Below are 16,585 nucleotides of genomic sequence, written 5' to 3'. Positions count from 1 at the left end.
AGAATTAGAACTGACCAAGTTTCCTATTTTGAGTTATAAAAGGATACCTCCTCTCATTTCAGTCAGTAAATCCACTGAGAAATGTCTTTATAGAAATAAAGAAAATATTGAATAATAGACAAATGCAGAACCTCAGAAGATGACCAAGGAGCACAGATTTAAAAACTGTAGAAGTTTAGAGCTGCTGTCGGGAAGAACTTCATAAGAAGTGATTTATAAAAATTTGAAATGCTAATAATGCTAGTGATTCATTCAAGCTAAAAAGATGTGATTGGGAGACCTGTTCAGACAGAATTCCACATTGGCCCAAAGCCCAGGTGCCCCACAGCATGAGCCGTCTCGCGGAAATGTCCCCTGTGCCTTTTTCCAGCACGTGGAGGTGTTTCCTGTACGGGCTGCTGCTGCACACCTTCCACTACCATGTCCTCGCCTGTAGCCCGGACCCACCTTGGTAGGCTTTGCTGCCGCCGGGCAACGGAGGTCACTCTACGGAGGGATGTCCCCGAATTACATTAGGGACCTGGGGTGGAGGCTGCTGCATGCAGCAGCGCTGTACAACCATAGGTTTTTCCAGTTCACGGGCTCCCGAGACTGCCCTTTTCTGCGGCCTCGTGGAGTCCGTGGACCACATCTATGTTTCATATAAGAGGTTGCACACCCTTTTTGATTTTCTCAAACACCTTTTATTGATGTTTTGTTTGCACTTCAGTCCCACGCTTCTGATCTACGGACACCTGGTGCGGAGAGGGGAGGGGAAGGATGCCGACCTCTTCGTGAACCTGTTCCTGGGCCTGGTGAAACGTGCCATCAATAGGTCCAGGCAGTGGGTGATTGCAGGGGGGCCGTCCATCCCGACTATCTGCCCTTCTACCGTGGCTATGTTCGCAGCCAGGTGTCTCTGGAGAGTGAGCATGCAGTGTCCATGGGCGCAGCTGACACCTTCCATGCCCACTGGGCACCGCAAGGGATGGGGTGCGTTATAGACCCTGACAATCACATTTTGATTTGATGTGTCTTAAGTTTCCTTTGTACTTCTTTGTTTTTGTTCGGGCTGTCCCCCTTCCTTTTGGGGATCTGCCCCTTTTACTTTGTCCTAATTTAATTTGAGTTTGTCTACTCGGTTTGACTTGAAAGACCCTGGGAGAATATAGTTTCTTAAAATTCCAGATTAATGAGCTAAGATGAGTTCTCATCAGTAATTTTTCTCTTTTTTCCTGGTCATTTTGCCCCTGCTTTCTTACCTGAAGGTACTGATTCCTGGTTAGGATATGGATGGCAATCTCTCTCTCTCTCTTTTTCTCCCACCTCCCGTGCAGAATATAGATTGACTATTGTATTTATCTACAGAACAGGAGCTGCATTTAACAAAATTACTTTCTGAAATTGAAACTTTTAATGTGAAGTATGAATGCAAGCGGAGCTCAATTTTTTTCACTTATTTGGGGAATATAACTAGTGGATTTATACTAAAGCAGTGCAGTATAAGAACGTAAGAAGTAGGAGCAGGAGTAGGCCATCTAGCCCTTTGAGCCTGCCCTGCCATTCAGTAAGATCATGGCTGATCTGAAGTGGCTCAGTTCCACTTTGCCGCTTTCTCCCCATAACCCTTAATTCCCTTGCCTACCAACAACCTATCTCCCTGTGTCTTAAATATATTTAGTGAGGCAGCCTCAACCACTTCAATGGGCAGAGAATTCCAGAGATTCAGCACCCTTTGAGTGAAGAAGTTCCTCCTCAACTCCGTTCTAAACTGCTCCCCCCCCCCCACCACTTGAGGCTGTGCCCCATAGTCCTGTTGTCCTTTCTGATATATGAGAGCGTATTTGTCAACCATTATTGATAAGGAACTGATTTTCAAGAAGACTTTTGGAAATATTGTTAGCAGCTGTAACGTATCATAGCCAAGTCTCACTCTTATGACGTATGTTGACATTCCAGCTGAACTTATGTTACAAGTTGATACTGTTAGCTTTTATAAATCTTTAATTTATTATAGCATAAATGGCCTTCCTTTTACCACATTTGAGTAAATATCGACCCAAACATTTCCAAGCCTGATTTGTGTGTTGCACTGAATTTTAAATGATTAATCTTTTGTGAAGTCAACCAGGTCAGTGTCAGAACCTCATTTTGGCTTATACCTCCTGAAATGGATAAAACCTTCAATCTGGTCTTTTATGTCTTCTGTCATCCGTTTGCCCCAAATTCCTAGTGAATTCTTCAAGCTGCCTCTGTTTGTTTATGATATTCTTAAACCTGCTCCTCTCTCAATTTTCTCACTTAAAAAAAACAAAGCTGCTTTGAAATCTGCCCTTTTGATCATGGTTTGACCTTTGAATCTTTTTAATTTGCCTGTGGAATTCATTACCACAGGAAGTAGTTTATGCCAAAACATTGAATGTATTCAAGAGGTGGCTACACATAACATGAATGGGATCAAAGGTTGTGGGGAGAAAGCAGGATTAGGCTATTGAGTTGGACAATGAATGGCAGGAGGCCATTTGGCCCTATCTTTTATGCTTCATGCGCTGCCACCCAATAGCTGCTTGGAAAATTCTGTGCACGATGTCTGCAAAATAAATGTGTGCAGCTCTAAGTTATCAAAACTTGTGTTTGTCTCTTAATTATACATCTTAACCGCACGCAATGAATGTTTTTTGTCGTTGAGCAGTGGGTTTAATCATCAACCTGACCTTCCAGTTGATTCTCTCTCTCCTGATCTATTGGTTACATTATTAAGGTACCTGATTACTTATTAGTGTCACTTTTTTTTGCACCATTTTAAAAAAAAGCAAATTGTTATGAATCTCAAACGCAAAAAAAAGACTGCGTCAGTCCAATCCGCAGTCAGGGAGAGAGGAGGCAGTGTTTTAGCTCAGAGCCCATCCATCAATCCGGAGACATAGAGGATGGAGCTAAAGTCACTGCTTAAACCAGGGAACTGCACTCTGCCCCACTGTAAAGATATATATGAAACAGAAAGGTTTGAAATAGCCTAATGCTACTGAGGACTGACATCAATATTTATATGTATGTGTGTGTAAGAGACTACCAGCCATCCTCCTGAGCTGAATGCTAACCAGTGCGGATCGTTTGGAGCCGGGACCAAGCGGTCGGGATGCTGAGGCGTTGGTGCCCGTTTCGCGGTAGCACCGGGCGGAAGTATGGCGCGGAAAGACTCGGTGCAACACCCAGCGGAAGTGGCGGTGGTCTCGGCGCCGGCAGGATGGTGCAGACCCGGAGCGGGAGGCGGGCTCAGGCCGGCAAGGTAGGGAAAGCTGGGGAGTGGGTCAGTCGGTCGGTCGGTCACTCACTCACTCGCGGTACCTGTGCCGAGGGCGAGAGGCGGGGGCGCTGGGAGTTTAAAACTTCATCTCGTCCGGGGACACGTGGACCGGCTGAGGGGCCCACATGCTCGGAGGAGAGAGCCCCCCTCCCCTCTCCTGGGTCCTGAGGGAGGGGAGAGCCCCCCCCCTCCCCCCAATCTCCTGGGTCCTGAGGGAGGGGAGAGCCCCCCCCCCTCCCCCCAATCTCCTGGGTCCTGAGGGAGGGGAGAGCCCCCCCCCCTCCCCCCAATCTCCTGGGTCCTGAGGGAGGGGAGAGCCCCCCCCCTCCCCCCAATCTCCTGGGTCCTGAGGGAGGGGAGAGCCCCCCCCCCTCCCCCCAATCTCCTGGGTCCTGAGGGAGGGGAGAGCCCACCCCCCCTCCCCCCAATCTCCTGGGTCCTGAGGGAGGGGAGAGCCCCCCCCCCCTCCCCCCAATCTCCTGGGTCCTGAGGGAGGGGAGAGCCCCCCCCCCCTCCCCCCAATCTCCTGGGTCCTGAGGGAGGGGAGAGCCCCCCCCCCCCTCCCCCCAATCTCCTGGGTCCTGAGGGAGGGGAGAGCCCCCCCCCCCTCCCCCCAATCTCCTGGGTCCTGAGGGAGGGGAGAGCCCCCCCCCCCCTCCCCCCAATCTCCTGGGTCCTGAGGGAGGGGAGAGCCCCCCCCCCTCCCCCCAATCTCCTGGGTCCTGAGGGAGGGGAGAGACACCCTTTCCTCCCCCGGCTCCTGAGGGAGGGGAGAGGACCCGCCCCAGGCTCTGAGAAATCTTTGTATCCTCACTGGCTACGGGGTTTGGAGAATAGCCAGTGTTGTTCTTTTGTTTAAGAAGGATGGCAAGAATAATCCAGGTAATTACAGGCCGGTGAGCCTTATGTCAGTAGTAGGGACATTATTGGAGAGGATTCTTCGACTTGGAAATAAGTGGACGTATGAGCGAGAGGCAACATTGTTTTGTAAAGGGGAGAACCAAGAAATTATAGCACAGGAACAGGCTCTTCGACCCTCCAAGCCTGCCCTGACCATGTTGCCTGACTTAATTAAAACCTCTATCCTTCCCATCTCGTTCATGTCAAGATGTCCCTCAAAAGTCACTACTGTATCGCTTCCACTACCCCCCCCCCCCAACCCCGGCAATGAGTTCCAGGCCCCTACCACTCTGCGTAAAAATAAAAAAATCTGCCTCATACATCTCATCTAAACCTTGCCCCTCACACCTTAAACCTATGCCCCCAAGTAATTGACTCTTCCACCCTGAGAAAAGCTTCTGACTATCCACCCTGTCTATGCCTTTCAATTTCTTGTAGACTTCTATCAGGTCTCTCTCCACCTCCATCGCTCCAATGAGAACAAACCAAGTTTCTCCAATCTCTTCTCATGGCTAATGCCCTCCATACCAGGCAACATCCTGGTAAATCTTTTCTGTACCCTCTCTAAAACCTCCACATCCTTTTGATAGTGTGGTGACCAGAATTGAACACTATATTCCAAGTGCAGCCTAACTAAGATTCTATAAAGGTGCAACATGACTTGCCAATTTTTAAACTCAGTACCCTGGCCGATGAAGGCAAATGTGCCGTATGTCTTCTTGACTACCTTCTTCACCTGCTTTGCCACTTTCAGTGACCTATGTACCTGTACACCCAAATCCCTTTGCCTATCAATACTCTTAAGGGTTCTGCCATTTACTGTATATTTTGAGTTTGTTGAGGAAATGACGAAGATGATCAGTGAGGGTAGGGCAGTGGATATTGCCTACATGGACTTCAGTAAGGCCTTTCACAAGGTTCCTCGTGGCAGATTGGTGCAGAAGATGAGGTCACAAGGGATCAGAGTGAGCTGGCAAGATGGATACAGAACTGTCTCAGTCGTAGAAGACAGAGGGTAGTGGTGGAAGGGTGCATTTCTGAATGGGGGGCTGTGACAAGTGGCATTCCTCACGGATCAGTGCTGGGACCTTTGCTGTTTGTAATATATATAAATGATTTGGAGGAAAATGTAACTGGATTGATTAATAATTTTGTAGATGACACAATGGTTGGTGGATTTGCAAACAGCGATGACGACCACCACAGGATATAGATCAGTTGGAGACTTGGGCGGAGAGATGGCAGATAGAGTTTAATCCAGACAAATATGAGATAATGCATCTTGGAAGGCCTAATACAGATAGGAAATACACAGAAAATGGTAAAACCCATAAGAGTATTGATAGGTAGAGGAATTTGGGTGCACAGGTATATAGGTCACTGAAAATGGCAACACACAGATGGAGAAGGTAGTCAAGAAGGCATATGGCGTGCTTGCCTTCATCGGTCGGGGTTTTTCCCAGAGTGAAAGAGTCAATTACTCGGGGGCATAGGTTTGAGATGTGAGAGGCAAGGTTTAAAGGGGACGTACAAACCAAGTTATTTTACACAGAGGGTGATGAGTTGAAGTGGTGGAGGCTGCCTCGCTAAATATTTTTAAGAAGCGGGTTGATGGGTTCTTGATAAGAGAGGGGATTAAGGGTTATGGGGAGAGGGCGGGAAAGTGGAACTGAGCCACGACAGATCAGCCATGATCTTATTGAATGGCGGGGCAGGCTCGAAGGGCTAGATGGCCTACTCCTGCTCCTATTTCTTATGTTCTTATGAGTGCCTGGAACTCATTGCCGGGGGAGGTAGTGGAAGTAGATATGATGGTGACTTTTAAGGGCATCTTGACAAATACATGAATAGGATGGGAATGGAGGGATGTGGTCCCTGGAAAACTAGGGGGATTTTAATTCAGTCAGGCAGCATGGTCAGTGTGGGCTTGGAGGGTGGAAGGGCCTGTTTCTGTGCTGCAATTTTCATTGTTCTTTGAGGCTTGAGGAGCCCCCAGGCTCTGAGGGAGAGGGGAGAGGCCCCACCCCAGTCTCTGGGTGACATGGGGGTTCAGTGGTTAGCACTGCTGCCTCTCAGTGCCAGGAACCGGGGTTCGATTCCTGGCTTGGGTCATTGCCTGTGTGGAGTCTGTATGTTCTCCCCGTGTCTGCATGGCTTTCTTCTGGATGTTCTGGTTTCCCCCCACAGTCCGAAAAATGTGCTGGTTAGCATTGGACATGCTAAATTCTTCCTCAGTGTACCCAAATAGGCACCACAGTGTGGCAACTAGGGGATTTTCACAGTAATGTCATTGCAGTTTTAATGTAAGCCTACTTGTGACATTAATAAATGAAGTTAAGCTAAACACTGAAGGGAGAAGAGGAACCCAAGTCTCTAAGGGAGGGGCAATAAATTGATAGGGGGGCAGTAAATTGAGAGGGTGGGATGGGTACAGATCTAAATCATCATGGATACACAGCGCTGCAGAAGCTGGGGGAGAAAAGGGAGGAGGATATTGCATTAGGGAGAGAAATGTAGGACATTCCATTTCATTAAAGCCCTATCGTGCAGAGGAAGGCCACTTTGGCCCATCGAGTCTGCATGGATCACAATCCCAGCCAGACCCTATCCCCATAATCCCACCTATCCACCCTGTTCAACCCCCTGACACTAAGGGGCAATTTACTATGGCCAATCAAACTAACCCACACATCTTCATGCTGTGGAAGGAAATCAGAGCACCCAGAGGAAACCCACGCAGACATGGGGAGAATATGCAAATTCTGCACGGTCACCTGAGGTCGGAATTGAACCCAGGCCCCTGGCGATGTGAGGCAACAGCGCTAACGATTGTGTGACCATGCTGCCCAAAAAATGGTGAAAGGACTGGAGCCAAGCTGAGGCACTACCAAATAGGAAAAGATTTGGGAGGTGTAGGAAAGAGGGAAAAGGTATGGTCAGGTGATGGTGGTATCATGACTGCAGCAATTTGGCTTGCCAAGATTAGCATCCCCTTCCCCTAACTTGCATGCTGGCTGGAAAGCGGGGCAGATTGAGCAGTTGAATTTTCTGCTCCTACGGAAGTGCCTTAATATGCACTTTGGCAAGTACATTTAGGGAACCTGTGGACTCATTCAAGTGTGGTAGTGGCAGAATGTTCATGTAAGTTAGTGGAGGAAGCAAGGGGAGAATTGAAAATGCATGATACAGGGAAGAAGGTTCTGAGAGGACAAAAAACAGATAGAAATAATGGACTTGGATCCAAAGTGGCAGCTAAATGGAGGTGTGAATGGACAGAGACAATTCAGTTTATATTAGAATGGGAGACAATAGAAAAGTCTCAAATCATAGAAATGTACAGCACGGAAGGAGGCCATTTGGTCCATTGTGTTCATTCTGGTTGGAAGTCACCGCTCAGATATGTTCCAGCTCTTGGTTCTTCACATACCAAGCATGTACCCTGCTACTTTTTAAATGTTATAAGGCTTTCTGCATCTACCATCCTTTCAAACAGTGAGCTCCAGAATCCCACCACCGTCTGGGTGAAAGAAAGGTTTCCCCTGAAAACACTTTAACCCTCCAACCTCTTTGCCTAAATCTATGATTCCACAACAAAGGGGAATCTGACCTTCCTTTTCACTTTATCTAGACCCCGCAACCTTTTATGCATTTCAGTTGGGTTTCCCCTCGTCATCCTCTGTTGCTAAGAAAACAACCCTGGCCTATCCAATCTTTCTTAATAATTAAATCTCTCCAGTCCCAGCAACATTCTCATTTATCTCCTGTGCCCTCTTGTTGACGGGGACTTTCTCTGAAGGCTATGTATTGCTAGATGTAAGCTGAATACAGAGACTCATGAAACTCTGTGTACTGATTTAAAGACGTGATTTTATTAGCCAAACGCTCAAATGGGAGAATGATATAAAGATGCCAGCACTCCAGGTAGAGGATGCAGGCAGCCCAATTTCACTTTGAAATACAGTTGCCTCTATGAATCTAGTAAACATTAATACAAATAAGTCAACAGTCATCACTGTCATTAACACCAGCCAATAACAATATACATCCAGACTTCATGGGATCTCATTTGCCATTAATTACGGATGTTACCTCCTCTCTGTTGCCCTGCGACACAGAACGCTGGACAGTGAGACGAGAGACTGATTCTCACCGACTCAAACCCACATGACACTTGTCCGACCCTGAGGAAACCCTTATATCTGCCTTGCACCTGTGTTATCAGCTCAGAGTTGTGTAGTTCTATTCATCAAACTGGCATTGGTAACCATCTTGTTTCTGACAACTGTTGATAAACTAGCTACATTCAGTGATTCCATTATCCTCTGGAATGCAGGCACTGTCTCCTACCTCATCCCATCAAACTCTGCCTTTCCTCATTGTGCCTTTGCGGCGGCTGCTCCAAGCTTCAGCGTGTGAGAAATACTTTTTAGTCATACAGAGCTGTCTTCTATAGCAACAACCCTTGTCATAGTCTAAGATCATTCACTCCTAAATCAGTATTGTATTAGTATTCTTAAACCCATGGTTATGTATTTTATTAGCCTATTCTAGCCCCCCTACATCACCTCTGTAACGCAACCACAACTTACCTATAATAGTGACGTGCTGCACTCCAGCTGTGACCTAATCAGTGTTTCATATGGTTCTAGCATAAACTACCAGCTTTTCTACTCAGCCATAGCTAATGAAGGCAAGTATCCTGTGTGCCAACTTGACCATCTAATGTATATCTGTCCGAACACCTGTGTGCACTACAAAGTCTCTCTGTTCCTCTGACCTTCTCAGTGTCGAACCGTTCAATGACTATTCAATGTCACCTTAACTTTCCCCAACCCCTCAGTTCTCCAGATGAATTCCATTTTCCAATGTAATCTGACCAGCCCATTGATATCTTCCTGTAGTATACAGTTTTCTCCTTCGCTATCAACCACAAGGACAGCTTCTACATCATTTCTAAGCTTATTAATTAAACCCCTTACATTCAAGTCCAAATTATAGATATCACAAGAAGCAAAGGACCGAGTACTGAGCCCTGCACTGGAAAGTGTCTTCTAGTCACAAAGACACTCTCCAACTTTCCATCTTAGCTAATTTTGAATCCAACTTGCCGCTTTGCTTTGAGCTTATACTTTGATGAGGGCTCTGGCAGATGGGGCCTTTATCAAAAGTCTTGCTAAATTCCATATGGACTACATTAAATGCACCACCTTAATCATTCCTCCTTGTTACCCCTACCCTCAAAAAGGCCAATCATGTTAGTTATACACTGACATTTCCGTAACAAATCCATGCTGACTGTTGTTGATTAATCTGTGACTTTCTAAATGGAGATTTATCCTCTGTCCCTCAGAACTTTTTACAAGTATTTTCCCACTATAAAATTTATGCTAACTGCCTATGATCACCATTCTTTATCCCATCTTCAAACACCCTTTGGCTCCACACCTGTAGCCAGAGAGGTTTGGAAAATGAAGAACATAAGAAATAGGAGCAGGAGTAGGCCATCTAGCCCTTCGAGCCTGCCCCGCCATTCAATAAGATCATGGCTGATCTGTCGTGGCTCAGTTCCACATTCCCGCCCTCTCCCCATAACCCTTAATCCCCTCTCTTATCAAAAACCCATCAACCCGCGTCTTAAAAATATTTAGCGAGGTAGCCTCCACCACTTCAACGGGCAGAGAATTCCAGAGATTCACCACCCTTTGAGTGAAGAAGTTCTTCCTCAACTCCGTTCTAAACCGCCCCCCCTTTATCTTGAGGCTGTGCCCCCTAGTCCTACTGTCCTTTCTGAGCGGGAAGAGTCTCTCCACCTCTATCCTATCCATCCCATTCATCATCTTATATGTCTGAATGAGATCTCCCCTCATTCTTCTAAACTCTAACGAGTACAAGCCTAGTTTACCCAGCCTCTCCTCATAGCTCAACCCCCTCAACTCCAGCATCAGCCTAGTAAACCTCCTCTGCACTCCCTCCAAGGCCAAAATATCCTTGTGTAGGTACGGCGCCCAAAACTGCACGCAGTACTCCAGCTGCAGCCTCACCAATGCCCTTTACAGCTGCAGCAAGACCTCCCTACTTTTATATTCAATTCCCCTCGCTATGAAGGCCAGCATCCCATTCGCCTTCCTGACCACCTGCTGCACCTGCAAGCTGGGTTTTTGCGACTCACGCACAAGGTCCCCGAGGTCCCTCTGCACCGTCGCCTGCTGCAGTTTTTCGCCAAGTAAGTAATAATCCTTCCTACCATTATTCCTACCAAAGTGGACCACCTCGCACTTGCCAACATTAAATTCCATTTGCCATTTCCTGGCCCATTCGCCCAGCCTATGGTCAAAGCCTTTCTAGTTATTGCTTCCCTTAACAGTGTACAGTGCATTTTGTCCTGGAGATTTGTTACTTTCTTATTACCCACTGTTTTACACTGTTAATTTATCTCATGTTCCTTCAGCTGGATTACAATATCATCCCTCTCTTTTGTGAAAAAAGATGCACAAAATTTGCATTTAAAAACCTACTCGTTTTCTGCCTTAATCTACTCTTTCTTTAGTTATCTTTTGACCTATACGTATTTATAAAAAACTTTGAGCTCTCCTTGATTTTATCTGCCTGTGTTTTTTCATGTCATCGAATCATAGAACCCCTAAGTGCAGGAAGAGGCCATTCGGCACCAACTCTCTGAAAAGCATCTTGCCCAGATCCCCCCTCAATTCCTGTAATCCAGTGCATTTACCATGGCCAAGTCTCCTGATCAGTGCATCTATCGGACTGTGGGAGAAAGTCAGAGCACCCAGCCGAAACCTATTCAGACATGGAGAGAATGTGCAAACTCCACAGATAGTGATCCAAGGCTGGAATTGAACCTGGGTCCCTGTCAAACTGTGAGACAGCAGTGCTAACTACTGTGCTGCCCTCTCTTTGCTCTCCTAATGTCCTTTTTTAATTTCACCTCTACACTTTTATTCTCCTCTGGGTTTTCTGCAGTAATGAGCCCTTGGTTTTTGTCATAAACTTCCATTTCTTTATCCTATCCTTCAAGCCTTTGGACATTCTGGGGTCTCTGGATTTGTTAACTCCACCTTTTTTTAAAAAGGTAACAATGGGTGGCACAGTGGTTAGCACTGCTGTCTCACAGTGCCAGGGACCTGGGTTCAGTTTCTGGCTTGGGTCATTGTCTATGTGGAGTTTGCACATTCTCCCCGTGTCTACATTGGTTTCTCCCGGGTGCTCTTCCCACAGTCCAAAGATATGCAGGTTAGGTGGATTGGCCATGCTAAATTGCCTTTAGTGTCAGGAGAACTAGCTACGGTAAATAGATGGGATCATGCATTAGTCCCATAACACCCTGGCCTGGGTGGGCTTGTGGCCAGTGCAGACTTGATGGGCCAAATGGCCTCCTGCACCATATGCAAAGCTTGCTCTCAACCCTCACTATCTCTTCCTTGAATACCCCCCACTGATCTGATCATAGAGAATCCTTCCCGCTACTCCAGGTGTTTTGTATTGGGTGGAGCAGAGATGGTTATACTCAGCACCTAATGCTACAATAATTGTTACTGTATCTGAATACCCAACTGTCAACCCACAGGTGCAAAACTCCACAAATTTAATAGTCCCACCAAGCACAGAGCAAAGATTATTAATTGAACAGGGGAGGGTCCTTCTTTAATGAGTGAAGAAACTGATCCATTGTCTCTTCAGAGTTTTCAGTAGCTATAAAAAAGCACTGATAGCTGACATCTGTTCATTTGAAACCTAGACAATTTACAACACTGAAGGTGACCGTTAAACACTTCATATCCACTAGTCAATAAAGAGCCATCCTGACTAATCTCACATTGCAACTCTTGGTTTCTTATCTTACAGATTATTGCATTTCAAGTATTTTTCAATGCTGTAGTGTTTCTGCCTCTACCATGCTTTCAGGCAATGAATTTGTGACCCTCACCCTCTGAATGAAAGTTTCAACTACCCACTCATCCATCTGCCGATTTACTTCAAATCTCTGTCTTCTGATTCTTGACCTGCCTACTATATGAAGGGGTCCTTCCCATCCATCCATCTATCTCACCGCCCCGCCCCACCTCCCTGCCCCCCCCCCCAAAGATAAATTTCCCTATAACCTCCTGTATTCCAGAGGAAACAATCTCACTCTATCCAATCTTTCCTGGTATCCAAAATCTTCCACTTCAGGCACCATCCTCAAAAACCTTCACTGTCCCTATTCAGTACCGCAATCTATCCGTCCTGGTCAGAACTGTGCGCAGTACATAATGTTTCACACAGTTCCAGCATAACTTTACCTGCTCTTGTTGTCCATGTCTTAGCTAATAAAGGCAAGTGTCTCATATGATTTCTTAATCATCTTGTCTACCTATCCTGCGATTTTTCAGGGATCTGTGGACATGCAACCTAAGTCCCCTGTTTACCTACGTTTTCATTATCTGCCCATTTTTCATGCTTTCCCTTGTATTCTTTGCCCTGCTCAAACACTCTTGATTCAATGTGTAAAAACACCAATTCCTGATCTGTATTGCTTGATGTTTATTCAGCCCTACAAACTACCTCTTGTTCACTTCATTCAGAAAGAAATGACCCTTTAGTCAGTTTCTGGACTCAGCTGCTCACTAACTAATGTTCCAGGTAAATAATCTCAATTTTACAACCTAACAGTCTCAGCAATTGCATTTTCAGGTTAGGAACAAGACTCCCAGTCTTCAACCCAAACAATTCTCTGTTAACGTGGTGTTTCTAGCAAAATGCAAAAATGTTTGTAATGATTTGAAGCATGTCCCAAAACTATTACTAAAGCAGGCATGTAATAATCATGGAGCAGCCCCACTGTAAAAATCAAATACACACATTGCTTGTCTTTTTATTTCAGAAGGCAGAATCTGGGTTAAAGACACCAGTTAGTCAAAGAAAGACCAGGAGCAGCAGAGCGGCAAGTCAGAGAGAAAGCATCACTGAATCTCAACCTGAAGAGCAAAAAACTGTTGAAGTGCAACAGACCATTCAGGCTGAATTGCAGCCCTGTGCAGAGCAGCCGGGAGGACTGAATGAAAGGTCGGAAAAAAATGACCAGTGCTCGGAGAGTGACAGCACAGAAACAGAGAGAAATGACCAGTGTTTGGAGAGTGACATTACAGAAACAGAGAGAAATGACCGCTCAAAGAGGAACATGACAGAAAGCAATGCAGAAACAGAGAGAATTGACCAGTGCTCGGACAGTAACATCACAGTAACAGAGAGAAAAGACCATTCAGAGAGTAAATTTGCAGAAAACCAGGAAGAAACAGAGAGAATTGACCAGTGCACGGACAGTAACAGCACTGAAAGCAGGGAAGAAACAGAGAGAATTGACCAGTGCACAGAGAGTAACATCACAGAAAGCAACGAAGAAGCAAAAAAGGAAAAGCTAAATGAAACAGAAACTCATGAAGCTAATCTGATTGAAATAGTTGAATTGGATGAAGAAAGCGATTTAGATCACGAAACCCAAAGTGCAAGCCCAGCCAATATCAACTTGCTGCTTAGTAGTGATGAAGACAAAAGTGCTGTGGGGGCTGGCAACAGTGACATGTTATTGGAAGAATGTGACGTGGATATTACATCTAGACCTAGTGTTCCAACTGAATCCTCTGCTGTTTCTCCTGACACAGCAGGAAGCTCTTTGGCAAAGGGTGGTGAGCTGTTTGTGATTGACAAGCAACCCGGATTAGATCAAGGTAGAAAGTATTACTTAGACTTGAGTGAAACCGAGGAGAGTGGCGAAAGTGAGGAAGAAACTGATGATGGAGATGATGGAGACGAGGAAGAAGAGGGAGATGATGATGACTTTATTGATGAAGAGGAAGAAGAAGAAGAAGGTGATGATATTTTGAAAACCAAGTCTAGTTTGTAAGTAAAGCAATAGTTTTTATATACTTTTTCAATGCTGGAAATACTCAGGACATCAGAGGAAGCAAGTTAACATTTCAACTTGATAACCTTTCATCAGGACTGTGAAAAAGTTGTAGCGATTTTCAAGTACAGAGACTGGGAAAATGTTAAGGCAAAGATCCATGCAAGGAAGGCCTGGAGGAGGGAAATGTGGAATCACCACCAACTTGGGTTTCTTTCCCCACTACTCTCTGCTTTTGCCTGCCTGTTAGACCACCCTCCCTCAGTAGTTAATAAAACTCCCCTTCCTTCCACCCCATCACAGACCTTCCTCCTTCCATTACCGCCCTACCTTCCTTTTTCACAACTCTGTTTATTTGAAACCTCTTCTGTCTCTTAACTTTATTTCCAGTCCTGATGAAAGCTCATTGCCTGAAACATTAACTCTGTTCCTGGCTTCACAGAAACTGCCAGAGCCCAGTTTTTCCAGGATTATCTGTGTTCTATTCAGATTTCAAACGTAGAAATTATTTTGCTTTTGTATTTTTTAATGCAAAATGTTAGAAGTGGTAAATCTGTTTATGTAAAAATTTTGGGAGTGTCTGCTGTGCTTATTCTCAAACTCCATAAAAATGTCTCCGACTAGAAGTGCTGAATGGATGATCCTTTTCAGCCTCCTCTGGGTTCACTCATGTCCCATAGAGAAGGGAATCTGTCGCCTTTACCTGATCTGGCCTACATGTGATTCCAGAGCCACAGCAATGTGGTTGACTCTCAACTGCCCTCGAGCAACAGGGATGGGCAATAAATGTGACGAGCTAGCGACGCCCATGTCCCATGAATGAATGATTTTTAAAAAATCACAGATTCTAATCTTCAGCCGTTTGATTCACCCTGTGTGATATCAAGAAACAACTGATGGAACAAGATACTACAAAAACCCTGACAGACAGCATTCCGGCAATAGTACTGAAGACTTGTGCTCCAGAACTAGCTGTGCCCTTAGCCAAGCTGTACCAGCTACACAACTGGCACCTACCTGCAATGTGGTAAATCACTCAGGCGTACCCTTATCACAAAACGCAGTATATAAACCCAATATATCAATCTACCCTTGATCATCAGCACAGTTATGGAAGGTGTCATTGTCAGCACTGTCAAACTGCAAGCTCCTGGTAAATGTGTGGGGTAACAAGGGGAGGGAGGGGGTACCGGGTAAGATATTCTTTTGGAGAGTCGGTGCAGACTCGATGGGCCAAACGGCCGCCTCCTGCGCTGTAGGGACCCTATGGTTCTATTTCCTTTGTGCTGGGGCATGACCCCCAACCAGTAGATACTCAGCAATAACCTGTTCACTGATTGGAATCCACCAGGGTTACTCAGCTCCTGACCTGATCAGCTTTGGGCTAAACAAGGATAAAACAGCTGAATTCAAGAGGTAAGGTGAGGTGAGCATGACTGCCCTTGACATCAAGGCAGCATTTGACTTAACATGGCATCAAAGCACCCCAGCAAAATTGGAGTCAATGACAATTAGGGGGGAAATTTCACTGTTTGGGGGTCATACCCCAGCACAAAGGAAGTAGAACCATAGAGTCCCTACAGCACAGGAGGAGGCCATTCGGCTCATCAAGTCTACACTGACTCTCCAACAGAGTATCTTACCCAGGCCCCCGTAACTCCACACATTTACCATGACCAATCCACCTAACTGACACATCTTTGGACTGTGGGAGGAAGGACTGTGTATCCGGAGGAAACCCACGTAGACATGGGGAGAATCACCCACGGCCAGAATCAAACCCTGGTCCCTGACGCTCTGAGGCAGCAGTGCTAACCACTATGCTATCCTTTGGTTAGCTGTGGTGGTCGGAGGTAAGTCATCTCAGTCCTGGGACATCACCGCAGGAGTTCCTCAGTGTAGTATCCTAGGTCCAACCTTCTTCAGCTGCTTCATCAATGACCTTCCATCTATCTCAAGGTCAGAAGTCGGGATGTTCACTGATTTCTGCACAATGTTTAGTACTATCAGCAAATACTCAGACATCAAATCAGTCTGTGCCCATATGCAACAAGACATGGACAACACTTCAGGCTTGGACTGATTGACATGTTGCCAGGCAGTGACCATGTCCAACATTTCGCCATGGCATTCAATGGTATTACCATCATTGAATCCCTCACCAGCAGCATCCAGGATGGGGTTCATCATTGATCAGAAACTGAACTGGCCCACTGGCTACAAGAGCAGGTCAGAAGCTTACAATTCTGAGATGGGTAACTCAACACCTGACTCCCAAAACCTGTCCATCATTTACAAGGCACAGGTCAGAAATGATTGAATGCTCTTTACTTGCCTGGATGAATGCAGCTCCAGCAACACTCTAGAAGCTCAACGCCATCCAGGGCTAAGCAGCCCACTTGATTGGCACCCATCCACCACTTTCAACATTAACTTACTCCAACACCGATGGATGTACAGTGGTAGCTCTCTACCAGCTAGAAAGACAAGGGCAGCAG

At 46.0% G+C, this 16,585-nt stretch overlaps 1 protein-coding gene across 1 annotated transcript in view; it reads left to right on the top strand.

The window, feature by feature from the left end:
- Window positions 1–2,841: 2,841 nt before the first annotated feature.
- dnttip2 (deoxynucleotidyltransferase, terminal, interacting protein 2) overlaps window positions 2,842–16,585 on the top strand; it is a 29,046-nt gene continuing 15,302 nt past the window's right edge. The window contains exons 1-2 of the mRNA XM_080195247.1: window positions 2,842–3,268; window positions 13,068–14,083. Coding sequence (XP_080051373.1) covers window positions 3,119–3,268; window positions 13,068–14,083 — 1,166 coding nt within the window. The 5' untranslated portion in view covers window positions 2,842–3,118. The remainder of the gene's footprint in view (window positions 3,269–13,067; window positions 14,084–16,585) is intronic.

Source organism: Carcharhinus amblyrhynchos, chromosome 9 (genome assembly GCF_965287045.1).
Source record: "Carcharhinus amblyrhynchos chromosome 9, sCarAmb.v2.hapA, whole genome shotgun sequence".
Classification (NCBI taxonomy): domain Eukaryota; kingdom Metazoa; phylum Chordata; class Chondrichthyes; order Carcharhiniformes; family Carcharhinidae; genus Carcharhinus; species Carcharhinus amblyrhynchos.
Note: the sequence above shows the minus strand (reverse complement) of the source record. Positions and strands in the feature narration are given on the sequence as shown.